Source organism: Gallus gallus, chromosome 5 (genome assembly GCF_016699485.2).
Source record: "Gallus gallus isolate bGalGal1 chromosome 5, bGalGal1.mat.broiler.GRCg7b, whole genome shotgun sequence".
NCBI lineage: Eukaryota > Metazoa > Chordata > Aves > Galliformes > Phasianidae > Gallus > Gallus gallus.
In genome coordinates, this window is record NC_052536.1 from 43,728,781 (window position 1) to 43,743,706 (window position 14,926).

General features: G+C 38.7%; 2 protein-coding genes across 5 annotated transcripts in view; one reads left to right on the forward strand and one right to left on the reverse strand.

The window, feature by feature from the left end:
* C14orf159 (C14orf159 homolog) overlaps nt 1–14,576 on the forward strand; it is a 40,281-nt gene extending 25,705 nt beyond the window's left edge. For all 4 annotated transcript variants that reach the window (XM_004941866.5, XM_040701578.2, XM_421319.8 and 1 more), the window contains 8 exons: nt 672–794; nt 2,370–2,567; nt 4,388–4,648; nt 5,105–5,204; nt 7,444–7,592; nt 8,958–9,077; nt 10,742–10,893; nt 14,112–14,576. In XM_004941866.5, the coding sequence (XP_004941923.2) occupies nt 672–794; nt 2,370–2,567; nt 4,388–4,648; nt 5,105–5,204; nt 7,444–7,592; nt 8,958–9,077; nt 10,742–10,893; nt 14,112–14,255 (1,247 nt within the window). In that variant the 3' untranslated portion in view covers nt 14,256–14,576. The remainder of the gene's footprint in view (nt 1–671; nt 795–2,369; nt 2,568–4,387; nt 4,649–5,104; nt 5,205–7,443; nt 7,593–8,957; nt 9,078–10,741; nt 10,894–14,111) is intronic.
* Nucleotides 1–14,926, reverse strand: part of RPS6KA5 (ribosomal protein S6 kinase A5) — a 133,367-nt gene that overhangs the window by 99,495 nt on the left and 18,946 nt on the right. The gene's annotated exons all lie outside the window — the stretch shown is intronic.

Genomic DNA, 14,926 nt, shown 5'->3' on the forward strand with positions numbered 1-14,926 from the left:
CACTGGTAACAGTACACTGCAGTAATGTATTGGGTCTTAGTGCTTAAACCTGAGGAACTAGTAATAATTCATTACTTTGAGTAGAGATTGGGTAAGTGAGGGTCACCCTGGCGTATTTATTTTTAAGATAAAAAATAATAATAAAAAGAAAAAAGGTAAATGAATGACCTAGAATGCTGCAAGTAGGTGTTAAAGGAAAAGACAACTTAGTGAAAGCTGGCTAAGAGTGAGATGTACTTACCCACCCCAGAGAGATAAGAGATTCTCTTTTCTTTAGCTAAATAATGCAGGAAGCTAAGGGATCAGGACATGTTCTAGAAACAGCCCATTTTGCATTGCACTAGTTTATTCCTGCTTGCTGCTGTTGCAATTCTTATGTTGAGAGAAAAGACGCATAATTTCTTGGGAATTCAACATGCACATCTTGTTTGTATTTTGCTGCAACAGTGAAGTGAACACATTTTTACTGATGTCATGTACAAAAAGGGGAAAAAAGACGGCTCAGGTTCTGAGAACATGCACTCAGAGCAAACTAAATATGCCACTTCAGTGGGATTTGCCACTGCCATTATTCTCAGTATCACCGGGTAGGATCTGGGGTCCCGCTCTCACCTTCTGTAATATTACTGCTTGACTGAAATCTATGATGAGTTTATATTGGTCAATGACAGGTCTGTTGGGAATACAAGATCTTTCCAAGCCAGACTACGGAGATTCAGTTCACCTTCAACCTGGTGATATCCCAGTGTTTTGGGCCTGCAGTGTCACAGGAATAGAAGCAGTCATCAACTGCAGTATGTACTGTCTTTGGAAACTCTTAAAGTCATCTTTCAGTCTCGTGTGTGCGTGCGTGTGTGAAAGAGAGAGAGAGCGAGAGAGAGATGGCTCTGGCAGCATCAAAACATGTTTTTTATTTCTTAGTTTTGAAATATTATTTTGTATTACACTGATATAAAACAATAATAAATGGGAAAACCAAGAAAAGCAGCCAGGAATATATTTTGTCAAGAGTGGGCAACTAGACTGACGTGGAAAAAGATTTTGTTATTGTTTCATGAAGAATTTTTAAGTTTTAGTTTTTGTCTCAAAATGAAGTTTATGTGACACACTTTATATAATGGAAGCCTTACCCTCTGTAAAAAGTTATTATGCTGTGCTTTACCCAGTCTTTTACAGCAGATGTGAGTTCAAAGGGCAAGAAAACTCAACTAAACTATAGTGATAGCATTATATTGCTCCAAGTCACTGATCTATCAAAATCCAAGTCATTGCTAGCTTCATGAATATGTTGTCTATTCATGTGGTTTGGTGAGGCATATTAAGCCCCAGTGACCACATTTTCTATTTTCCTTTAAATTGTGGCCCACGTATTCCCAACAGATCCAGCACAGAGCAAGAACATCTTCTCCCTTTCCACCATCCTAACAAAGTAATATTTTGCTTGTTTAAGTATGCCTGATGTGATTTATGCAAAAACACACCCATTTTAGCAAATCAAGTATTATGTAGGTCAAGTATCAAGGCTTCCAGAATTAATATAAAGTATTTTCAGATTAAGGAGGTAACATGCCGTCAGATCTGAATAAGCTTATTGCTCACCAGGGTTTTAGTGTTTCTCAGATTCCCTCTTCTTGTTCTCTTGCAAAGAGAACTTTTGTTATCATTCCTTGCCTGTTTATAGCTGTCCTAGCTAGATAGACAAGATGCTGTGCAAAGATGCAATTTCCATCTTCTTAGTCAACAACTACTTTCCAGCAAGTAGTAGTTAACACAGTTTTGTCATATCACTATTAAAATTATATTCAGAGGTATAGAGAGACATGGAAACCATCTAGAACTTAGGCAATTAATTAATATTTACAGAAACAACATCACCAACACACTATGAAAACTTTAGCATTAACTTATTCTTAGCTTACGCATATCAAACTTAGTTTTCAGACTTGCCAATTCCTGACTGGCTTCCTTGAAGGGTACCAGTTGTCAGTTCCTGAATTGCCTCAGGCAGATATCAGAGATGGTAGTGTAGAAAAACCTGATCTCAACTACCCACATGAGCTTTTCAGAAGTGAAAACATTTTCATATATATATATATATATATATATATATATATATATATATATATATACATACACACACACACACACACACACACACATTTCTTTCCTCAAAGTGTTTGTACTGCTGCAATACATCTTAAAATACCACCTATTTTATAAGTCTCATCAGACAGGGATTCTGTGTTGTTAAATAGCTTCTTGTGATTTTTATCTCTCTGATATTTTGATCTATTGCAATAACAAAACATTGTTTAATTGCATGTTTAAATTGAAGTTTGTGGGATTGTTTTTTGTTTTATCTGTTTTAGGATCTCCGTTGGCTTTTACTCATTCTTTTGGCTACATGTTCAATACTGACCTAAAGAATGACAGATTTGCACTCAGATCCTCAAGAGAAGTCCCACAAGTCCATTGCATTTCACAAGATCCTTTGCATTATAGTATGGTGTCAGCAGAAGCAGCAAAAAAGATAAAGACTCTAGAGAGCCTAATTGGAATAGATCCAGGTAAAAACAAACAAAAAAAATCTTACTTTGACAGATTGGTTATGAGGTAGATATGAATGGCCCTGTTTGTACAGCTATCCACAAATTTAAAGAATGCAATAAAAACAAAGACAACTTAAATCTTAAAAAAAATATATTTGTTAGCGTAACTTGGTGTTTTATTTTGCATGGTGATATTTAATACCAGAGTTTGACTTAAACCCTTCAACTTCATCAGTAGAGGAACACAGAAGTTTGATTACTGTGTTCTCTCAAAGTACACAGAAGCTTTTCTGTTTACAGCAGACTAGAGGGAACACACACAGACTAGAGAGCACACAGGGAATAAGAAATGTTTACTGAATAAATCTGAAATTGATATGTAAAGTACAGGGCATCTCAGCGTGCTTATAGCAGCTATGTACGCATTCACTGTTGAGTAAACAACATGTTTCTTTAATATATTCATGACTAATGTTTTCTTACTGGGATATTCTAGTAGTTGCATGTGTTTTTCAAGCATCCCTCTCTGATGGGTGGAATTACACGAAGCTCTGCTGACATATTTGTCACTGAGATCTTGTGTGATGGACCAAAGTGACCTGATCTCAAGGGAACGTTGAAAGATAGGGCTGTGTGTGTGTGTATAAAGGAAGAGAGGAGAATAAAGGATTAAAAGCCAAAGAGGATAGCATAGCCATTCCTAAAATATGTATTGAATTAGACCCTTCTGCCTGACTTCAGTTTACCGTGACTTTTCTGAAATCCTTTACAGGCAGCAGTGGAAAGCAGCTAACAGACTGCTCTCCCCAGCTCAGGGTTTGGCTGCATGAATATATTTGGGTCTGTTTATTTTTACTCACAAAGCCTTTCCTTTTATCCACTCTGGAGTTCAGCATGGCACAATGCCACGCTCTGGAGAAACATGAGACCTAACTTCAGAGCTAGCTCATTTTGTTGCTAAAAGAGTGCCTACATTGCTATAGTACTTTATCTCACTTGAAACACCACACTTCTCAGAAACTAATATATCCCTCCTTCTACCCGAGTCCTGTTGAGAACTTTCTTCTGTGTCCAGTGTCTACATTTTATCTATGTATTGCCTATGTATTATGTAGGAGGAATTAAGAAAATGACAGAGGAAACCAGGTTCAACAATAGGAAAGAAGGAAAAAAGGGTCAGAAAGATTAAGATATTAGGAGACTAGAAAACAATAGTGAAGACTTGCCTCTCATTATCTGCTCATGAATATCATGATTTCATTAAGTTGAATTGATTTGGGAATTAACTTTTTCCTGAGGGAATGGAGTTAAGCAGAGATAAAGAACCAGCTTACTTATCTGAGGTCTGCACTGAACCTTCTGTAAATCGTGGGAAGCTAAGTATTAATCTAGCTTCAGTAGTTAGATGTGGTCCAGCATGATCACAGATCAGAGGAAAGCAGAGGGTGAAAAGAAGGAAAACAATGTTCAATAAACTCTTCTTAGGAAAAAAAAGAAAAACAAAACAAGTTATTTACACCAGTACCTAGAAATGCTAGTATAGTCATTTCCAAAACCCCAGTTAACTGAAATTCTTAACCTGGAAGCACAGCTCGCTCCCCTCATTACTCATATCCTACACCTTCTTAGGTTTCCTGAGGAAATCAGCCCAATTCCTGCCTTGACCAGAAGTTTTTCTTCTTCCTTTCCTTTTTTTTTTTTTTCCTTCCCTTTTCCCCCATATTATGTCATTAAAGTACATGGATTTGTCCAGACAGAAACTTCAGAAAGAGAGTAATGACAGCAGTACGCTTCTGTAACATTGATAATTAAATAAGTCTCTAAAAATACTTCCCTAGGCAATCGGGGCATCGTTCATTTACTCCGCCCTGGTGAGCTGCTGAAGACCTGCCTGTCCCTGTCCCATGCTCGGTCTGTGTTGATAACCACCGGGTTTCCCACCCACTTCAATTACGAGCCACCAGAAGAGAACGACGGGCCCCCAGGAGCCCTTGCTATTGCGGCCATGTTGCAGGCCTTGGAGAAAGATGTAGCCATAGTAACAGATCAGAGAGCCACGGATCTGAATAAAAAGATTATTGAAGAGGCTGTGCAAATAGGTAAGAGACATTTTTCCAGTTCTGTCTTACTAATTTGAGCCAAGGTTCACTTCAGCTAATCTCATTGTAACTTACTACAGGACTTTTTTTTTTTATTGCAGAGAACAAGCAAGCATTCATCCTGTGAGCTCAGATCAGCAGTGCTATGATGTTCAGTTAAAGGTAGCTGGCAGCAAATTAATGCTTATGCACCTGGGTGGTGAGCCTGGGAGAGCTGTTTGGGAAGAATTCCGGATGTCTCTTCTTATTCTAGTAGCTTTCTATCCCAAGGTCCCATTTAAAGACCTAACATGTAAATTATTTTAATTTGAAGCAAGGATGTAGAAAGCTTATCAGGAGCTGCATAAACCTGCTGAGTCCTAAATATTCCGTTCTCCTTTAAAAAACAGTTACTGAAACACACATTTAAAAAAAAAAATAAAAGTAGCATCTGAATTATATTTTGTTTTCCTCCAGGAATCCTGAAGGAACCTGTCCCCTTACTGAGTTATCAAAGGGAAAGTGCCAATTCAGCTCTAACATTTTTGTGTGAGAATGGGAATCCCAGAAGACCCAGGTACGTTCATCTGGTTTTTGTGAATGGGTCACACCTCTAACTGCACAGAGTGATAGTAGGAATAATAACCATGATCTAAGGGGTAATGTTCGCAAGCCCTTAAGAACTGGAATGAGTAGAGCAAACTTTGAATCAGAACATTTGTACTGGAGCACATGTGGAGTACAGAATTCCACGTTATTCTGAGATTACATGCTTCTGGAATATAAAAATGAAACAATGCTTTATGTATCAATAGCTCTTTTTTCTGGGAAAAAAATAAAATAAAAGCTTTTCAGATGTTATTCCACAGCAATACACAAAGGCATTCGAATACTATATATAATATTCCCAGTTTTTAGATCAGTGGAAAAATTAGGATGCTGAGAGGTGGAGTCAGAGAAGGACCAGGGAAAAGAATATTTCTGCTTTCTAGAGCTTCGGTTCAAGTCTAAGAACTGGGGAATCAAATCCGATTTAGTAAATCCCAAGCACTTTTAATACTGTGAAAGTGATTGTCCTATTGCCTTTAGGCAGCCCACACCAAAGCTATGGAAGTATGCACCAACTTCTGAACATCAGTTTGAACTGTTTGGATGTGTAGTGTTCTGTGTATAATGTTGGGCAGGAATCCAGATGTATACAAGTGTGTCGTTAATGTTAACACACTGGAGAATATTGCTAAGTAGTTCTATACACATTTCATTACTCAGTAAGCAACATACATTTTCTTTAAATAGGCATATGCTGTTCATTTTTTACTGATCTTTCCTTCTGTAGCATTTTAATCCTGTCACCTTCATTTTTTTCTTCTTAATAAAAACATCTTTCACCCTGGTATTCGGTTCATCAATTTATTCAGTTTATTCACATCCTAAATAGAATCATAGACTCACCAAGGTAGGAAAAGACCTCCAAGATCATCTAGTTCAACTGTCCACCTACCACCAATATTTCTCCACCACACCGTGTCCCTTAGTACAACAACTTAATGTTTCTTGCACACCCGTGACTCCACCACCTCCCTGGGCAGCCTGTTCCAGCACCTCAACACTCTTTTGGAGAAGAAGTTGTTCCTTACATTCAACCTGGATCTCTCCTGTTGTAACTTGAGGCCATTCCCCTTTAGTCCTATCACTAGTTTCCCGGGAGAAGATGCCAACACCCACCTCATCACAAGCTCTCTTCAGGGATCTGTAGGGAGTGATAAAGCTTCCCCCTGAGCCACCTCTTCTCCAAACTGAACAATCCCAGATCTAGTTCCCTTCGTTGCTCCTCATAAAACTTGTGCTTCAGACCCCTCACAACTTTGTTGACCTTCTCTGAACACACTCCAGGGCCTCAGTGTCTTTCTTGTAGCAAGGGGCAGTGTTAGTGCACACTGTAATTTCAGCATGATACTGTCTTCCATTTTTATGCACTGTTTTAAAAGTGTTTTTTTTTTTTTTTATAGCCAAGCGTAACTTAATTACAACCAGCTTCTACTTCAATTGATCACAAGTTTCCCTAAACCCTGAAGTAAACGTTTCTTAAAAGTTGACGACTGTTCAAGGTCTCCTCTGTCGCAGTAGATACCCACACACAAATCATTAAGTCATTCAACAGAAACAGTAACCTCTTAACAGTAAAGCTGCAGAAATACAAACACAATAATTTAATTATAATGTTAAGAGGCAGAATTAAGAACTAGAATTCCGCTTAAAGCACCGGACATCTGCAGTACATCTGTGTACTTTCACAAGCCAAAAACTGACGTATACTTGAAATAAATAAATCCTTCAAACCCACAGCCCCAAGATATGAAGACCCAAACAAAAAACTCCCTGATCAGATACGAGTGAACAATTTCTAAGTAACATTCTTTAAGCAAAGACTACATTTTTACTAACGAGGACTTAATCATCAAATGGACTCTTGTTTTGTTTGAGAACATAAAGACAGGCATCTCATCTTGTAAGACACTGCACATTTTAACATGAAACAGAGCAAGCCCAGACTGCTGGCCCAAAGAAATATTCATTTGGAAGAGTCCACAAAAGCCTCTGTTCATTAGCAACAAACATGGATTGAGAAAGTTGCATTAAATCTGTAGATAAAGTAGATTAGGAAATAACAAAGAAATAACAAAACAGTATTCAAGTTTTACCTCACATCTCAAATGTTCAAAAAGTAGAGCTAACTACAACAGGGGAAGCAGCCTACAGAAAAATTTTTAAGTGAGAATCATAGCTTTGACTGCTTTCTTCCTCTCTCTAACCAGATTTGATCACCTGATAGCAATAGAGCGTGCTGGGATGGCCGCTGATGGCAATTACTACAATGCCAGGAAAGTTAATATTAAACATCTAGTGGATCCTATAGATGAACTATTTTTAGCTGCTCAAACCATTCCAGGAATAACAACAACCGGTATGTATGTGTCTGCATTACAGTCTCAGAAGCAAGAGAAGCATGAAACAGGAACTTGTACTTACTGGAAGCGAAGTGGAGCAGGAGACAGGTGCTGAATAGCCAGCTGCTTGAGGGCTGTGGCTGTTTGTCTGTGTTGAATTTAAAGGGGCAGGATTAGAGGAAAAACTACTGGTTCCCCTAGAAGGGTGCTCATAGAGGAGTTGAATTCAGAGTTATTTAAGGACAATAAGTGATCCCAGGTGTGTGTATTATCATTATGTGAGCATTATATACATATGAGTGGGCCTACTTGCAGTCCCCTCCATCTGGTTTCTGACACTGACTTCATTCTGTATTTTACAGGTGAAAGGCAGTAGAGAAAGCAGATGACTACTGAATTTTGAACTATTGTAACCATTTTACGGTTGTTATACCTGTGTTAAAACAGCAGTCTAGATATAATCTTCATTTATGTTGCATTTAATGGTGTAATAGGTCCTTTTCTCTAAGAAAACATGAGTGTGATAGAATCATCTTGAAAGGAGTATGTTGTCCTCAGTGCTGCTGAGAGATAACTTTGAATTTTACTTACAGAAGTTTAGGATATAGTTATGTGAGATATTTATGCAGCTAAATGTATTGATTTTCAGCACTTTAAGTGTAAATTATAAATACTGTACTTCTGTAACACGTATTATGCAAAAGTTACATTTGAAATTCAAATGCCATACATTGCAGTGAGGATTTGGAGCTCTTCACAGTTCTGGAAATGGATATTCTTTTTCACAGACATTAACTAGCATAAATTTGAGGATATTCCATTTAAATGAACAGGTAGAAGATTTATTTCCACTTAATTAATTGGATCCTTCTTCATTTTTTTATACACTGGAAAGAGTCTAAAGGCAGTTCTTAAGCTGGAAATTTGTGTTATCCTCATCTCCAGGTCTCCGAGTGACAAATGTAGGGTTCTGACATTACATAAAATCACTGATGCTCAGGATATCTGGAAGACAAACACACAGTATTTCTGCTTGACCAACAAAAATAGAGACACTGTTCTCTAAATACATACCTTAGAAAAATTGCTATTTTTTCATAACTTACCAAAAATTGCTTGATAATTTTGATTTCTTTTGCCTGCACGAGCACTGCATACACCGTGTACACACATTTATGGGTTAGCATGTGGTAAAGTCATGCCTTCAGCTCCTTGTTTCATGATCTTATCCTTACAGACACTTTTGGTAGTAAGGGATAAATCACCTCAGATGGAGCTTTGAACACTCACAGAAACTCTCGGGAAAGATTCTGGCTCCTTTCTGAATGGAATGTTATATGCTGGTTTCATACTCATTTGATCTTTTTCTCTTTTTAATAAAGGTGTTGGAGATGGAGGAAATGAATTAGGAATGGGCAAGGTAAAAGATTCTGTAAAGAAGCACATAAAAAATGGAGACGTTATAGCTTGTGATGTTGCAGCTGACTTTGCTGTTGTAGCTGGTAAGGGGTTTATTGACTACGAGAGAGATGTTGATGTTGTGAAGAGAACTGAGAAGAAAGCGCTTGTCTTTCCAATTGATTTGTATTGGCTCTTTCTTTGTATGATCATAACCAACCTCTGTATCACGTCCATCTTCTGACCAGTTCAGCAACAACTGTACATGTAGGGATGACTGAAAACTGAGGATGCTCAGTCAAAAGTGCATTTAACTGCAAACAATTGGGCAAGCGCTCAATATTCTTGAGAAATCACACCTTGGATGAAGTAACAGGGAAAACTGATCTGAGAATTTAAAAGAAATGTCTGTGCGTAAATAAATTCTATGTATAACTGATGAACCTCAGTGGGTGTGACCGTATCGGGCCAAAATCAGCCGTACTGCTCTTACACGAGGAGATCAATTCTTTCAGCAGCCGTACTTATGCACATCTTAATGTACAACAGAAGTTGAACATTATAGCTTACAGTCCTCTTCTAACATAACGTCTGAATCACAGTATTAAATAAATTCCTTTGTGAAGAGACATGTTCAGCAAGGACAGCATATGAACTGAACGGTCCGTGTTGTACTTGAGCTCAGGTTTCTAACCTTACTTGGAACACCTGTGTTTCCAGCATTGCAGAGGCTAGAACAGCAATTTTAGAGTGGATAAATGGCATTGTGGTGATAATTTTATCTACCTCTTATTGCTTAACGTACATGTCAAACGTGCACGGCTGTTGGGGAAATCCTTGTGATTTTTACCTTGAAAGCAATTGTCACACCCAGATCCTAAAAGCGAGTAAGGGGAATGTTCAGACATTTGAGAGCATGTTTCAGTGCATCCTCAGTGCATCACTACATGCACTGGAACAACCTCCACAGGTTCTGAAAATCCAGCTGTTCTGCATCTCGGCTGGAGGTGTAGAGGGAACTTCTCACTGCAGCTTTCAAATCTTACATTCTTCACTACAGCCCCGACAAAGGAGCTGCCAAACAAAGCTGTGTGGAATGATTTAATCACAGCATGCAGACAGTTTGTGGATATTAACTACATTCAAATGAATGTCTTTTTGCACACAGCATTTGAACAAAAGACATATCAAGACACAGACAATTATCAGTTCCACCAGACCTTTGTTTGCCATAAAACTGCTGAACTCTTTAATCAGATGTTATCTGTGACCAAAAAGGGACTCTCTGGAATGGCGCAGTGTTTCACTAAGAAATCTGACTTCAGTGAAAATCTGCATGGTTTTACTTCATCAAAAATCATCTGCTTCTGTGTTGTTAAAAGCAAAAGACACTGAGCTGTAACACTGTTCCTCAGAAGTTCATGGGTTTCGCATAAACCCAATAGAATTGTTTTGTAGACCATGCCAAGTGAGTTTTTGTTTTGTTGGAAGACAAAGCAGAGAGTAAGCTAGGGGAAAACTTGCAGAAATTCGGTCTGCAATACTAATGAAAACATTTTAACATCTTATCCAATCGTATGTTTCTAAAGTACACGTTCCAAATTATTGTCAGTAGTTTATTCACATCCCAGTTCCGTTACAGCATCGCAGTGTGACTCAGTTGAAGTGCATAATGACTTCTGAGGGTTAGGTATATTTACAGTAACTGTTGTTTAATCTGTTGTTATTTCTAACAGTCTGGTTTCGTGGTGTCTCCTTTGTTTTGCAGGAGTCTCCAACTGGGGAGGCTATGCCATTGCTTGTGCTCTGTATATTCTCAGCACCTGTGAAATACACAATTGCTATCTGAGGAGAGCAGTTGGGTTTTCACAGTCACCGAAGAAGACAGTCTGGCTGTCAGCACTTCCATCAGTTACAAAGGTAAATTCCAGAGGACCAGGGAGCTGGGGCTCATTTGTGAGCAGATGGAATCAGCTATCAGCCACTAAAATCCTGCCCAGTCATTGCTTTTCTTTTGCTGTCTTTTGACAACTCCAGGCTAACTTGCTTCCACGCCGTGTTTAGAACATTCAGGAAAGAATTCAAGGCAGTATGAACATCAAAAGCCTCAGAAATGAATTTATTTCTGTGTTGTAACGTCAAGCATAAAACCATGCTGCAATATCCAGCTTAGATAACTGTCTGCAGCGCTGAAGTATTCTCACTAAGATGACAGCATGTTCTGCCTGAAATTCCAACAAGGCTTTTTAGAGTAGGTCCTACTTTTGTTTGTTGCTGTTCTGATTGTTCGTGTAAAGGATATGTGAAACTGATTCCAACTTTCAGCTTAGTTGTATTCGCTATCCTTTGACTTTTAACAAAGCATAAGGCAGCTCCAACGTTAGATTAAGTATTTTTCATTGTATGTTTTTCCCATTTACATCTCCTCATTTTCCCTTGAAGTTAACACATCCCAAATCTACTGTGATCAAATTTCCTGGTAATGAGATATTGCTGTTAAATGGGATACTGAATACAGGAAATCCTTCTTGCTTTTATTTTACAATGCTGTGCAGCTGGCAATATTGATAATAATCCAATAATGAGCTGTTGAAAGTTCAGCACAAAATCTACTGAGATAAAATTAATGGAAACAGTTTTGTGGGAAGAAAGAAAATGACAAATTGTCTGACAAGAGGAGATTGTATCTTTAATTATAAATCATGCAACAGTAAACAGTGCAGAAGATTTCCTGAGCCTGAACACATTATTGTTCACCTACTCCATTAGTACAAAAAAAATTAAAAATCAGACCATTTACGGCTGCTCTCTGCCCAACGGTTTCTTTTAATGCTGCAGTAATTCCCCCAGTAGGATAAAAAGCACCACTGTACCACCTCAACATTAATATTTGTGTACTTGCCTAAGCACCAAGCTGCCGCCTTATAGTATTTCATTTTTATTCCAAAATGGCATTCCTTCAACGAAACCCATAGGCCATAACAACTAAATGAAGACGACTTCCCTGGAACGTGTGTTATTTCTCTGCAGCCTCAATAGAATCGCTCAGGTTGGAAAAGACCTTAAAGATCATTAAGTCCAACCACAACCTAACCATACTGCCCTAACCCCAACAACCCTCCGCTAAATCACGTCCCTCAAGTTAAAGCAGTATCATGACTGCACTGCAACAGAACTCAGAACTGCAGTGCTCTCTATTCCCACTCGACAGAACGTGAAGGTTTTTCTAAATTATTCTTCACGTATATTTTACTAAGAGATACAAAAAAGCATTTGTTGATTGCTGGGAGCTTTATCAGCTAGAAGCATCTTGACCGATGCAGTTTTACTTACCTGCCACAGCTGTGGAGTTGAATCACAGCTGAGTCAGTTCATGATGCTGGTTTGATTTTTAACATTCTTCAGGCTTTTCTGAGGTGAATGTAGGGAAAGATGTTAATTCTTAGGGATACAAGTAAATCTAACGCTGAATATCCTCAGCCAGCTCTGCGTTTTCTTGCAACTCACAACCAGGTTAATATGTTCAGCAGCTGTTCTGCTAATGAACTCCTTATTAACGTAAGACAAGAGCTGTATAATACTTCTTTCAGAGTTGTGATCTGCATGACCATGAGCAATATATAAAGGTGTCATTTAGCGTTCTTTATCAGTTTTTTCATTCACAAGGGAGTTTTTCTATCAATAAAATACAAATTACCAAGTTCTTTTTCTATGAATTTGGTGGGTTTGGATTTCAGTGGGGTTCTTTCATTTATTTTTGGTTACCTTACTCCCAGCATAAACATTTACTAATCAGAGGACTGTGAGCAAACCACAGCACTTTACAGACCACCCTGCATGTTGTGTATGTTTCTTACAAGTTCAACGATAACGTTTGCTGATAGAATACTATATCAAGCATAGTTACATAATGTTAAGTAAGCAAGGCCATTTCCCCCATGTAAGCAGGTCAAAAAGCTGGAGCTTGTAAATATGTAGGAGAAACAATTTGAAATTACAGCAAAATTTTGCTTATCCACTTCAGAGTTCTCTTTTGTGACGTGAGAGTGATATAACTGGAATGGGCTGCCCAGGGAGGTGGTGGAGTCACCGCCCCTGGAGGTGTTCGAGGAACGTTTGGACGTTGTGTTGAGGGACATGGTTTAGTGAGAAGTATTGGTGATGGATGAATGGTTGGACTGGGTGATCCTGTGGGTCTTTTCCAACCTTGGTGATTCTATGATTCTATGATTCTATAACAGCTGAATTATTTCCATACAGCTTAGAGTCTTTGTGGAAAGAAAGAAACAACCATTTAATGTGAGAACATGAGACATTTTAACATTACACATTTTTGGTCATTCATGTTTATTCAGGATATAAAGACATTCCTAATGTTATTGTATGGGAATAACTAATAAGAAGTATTTCAACCTATAGAATTGTTTGTCAAGGAAAGGGGTAGGGCTCTGTTTGATGCTAACTTACCCATAGGTCACTATCAAGGATTTAGTTCCCTCTGTGTACTTTTAACAGCTCAGTTTGGAACATGCTACATATCTGCTTACATTACTGTTAAGCAAGAAAATAACTGTTATAAACACAAAATAGAGTTGCAGTTCTAAATATGGCAAGTTAAGCACTATTTCAAAGAATTCCAGGAAAGAGCAACTTCAGGGTATTTCTTCTCCCCAGCCCTTTCTTAAGGGCCCAGAATTCTCAAAATCAATAGAAAAGGAGGTCATGAAGCAAAAGGCTCATTGGCACCACCCAATATGCAGGAAACGAGAGTGACCACGCAGCCTGCTTGGGTTCTGACTGCAAGTTTTTCCCTGACATATCCTTTTCCTCCTCTGTGCTTCTGGTTTCAAGATGCCCCTGCAGCTTGCTGCTCAGAGAAAACTACAGCAGGTAGTTTGGGTGGAGGTTTCTCTGATTCTTATTTGTGCAATATAGGAACTTCAGAGCAGGTGGAAAGGAGTCACATTTCTGAAGTGACACTTTTTGCCTCTTGAAGGATGTAGAAAAGAAAAATGGTGTCCACAAAATAAATCTAGGAGGTGAGGTCAGAGTCTTCCCTGGGTTTAAAATAAAGGCCTCGATGAATGTTTTTGCTTGATAAGGGATTTCAATTGCATCGTGTTCATTTCTCTTTTAAGGAAGAAAAGCTTCTGAAAGCACTTGTGCAGCTTGGGGTCCGCAGTGGAGCATCTGCCAGCCTGGAAATGGAGGTGGACGCGCTGCCCTTCTACAACACCCATGCACCCTTGATTGAAAAACTGCTGCACGAGGTGCAGCACTGACTGCTCCCTGATGATTTCTACATCAGGAGGTGATCCTACCTTATTTCTTTATGCTCTAGGCTCTCGCAAGGTAAAAGAGGATCAGAAAAAGATGAGTCTGTCTCTCTTAAGTACTGGACTTTCATCTCTGGTGTCTTGCCAATGCACAACTTTGTATTATTGCCTTTACAAAATTTCTGTGAAATGGGAAGGAGCTATCATGATGATTCAGCCTACCTTTCATTCATGTGGTTTTATAATGGATATGAAAAGATATTGCACACTAAGCGGTGATCTGGATTTGACAAAGAAATCTTCTCATTAAAATGAAATGCGATTGCATTGCTGTTCCTGTTTTACTAACCTCGTAACTGCAACAGGAAGTAAGGCTTGTAGCAAGTTGGATTTAAAAATATGCTGTGGTGGGGAGAACAGCTGCAGTGGAGTGCTCAAAACAAAACAAAAACCAGCAAGTGTTACGGCAGTAAAAATTGTTAAATACAGGCCTTTTGTACGCTTCTTCCTATAGCCCCTCTAGCACTGTCTTCTCATGGTGGTGAGTCAGTGGTGGAAATGTGATGAGGTGAGGGGAGGGCTTTAATGAGAGTAAGGGCAGCCTTGAAGACATTCTGTGTAAAGGGAAAGCTGTACTGATCACCTCCTTTATGTTAGAAGTTTACCATTTGTAAACA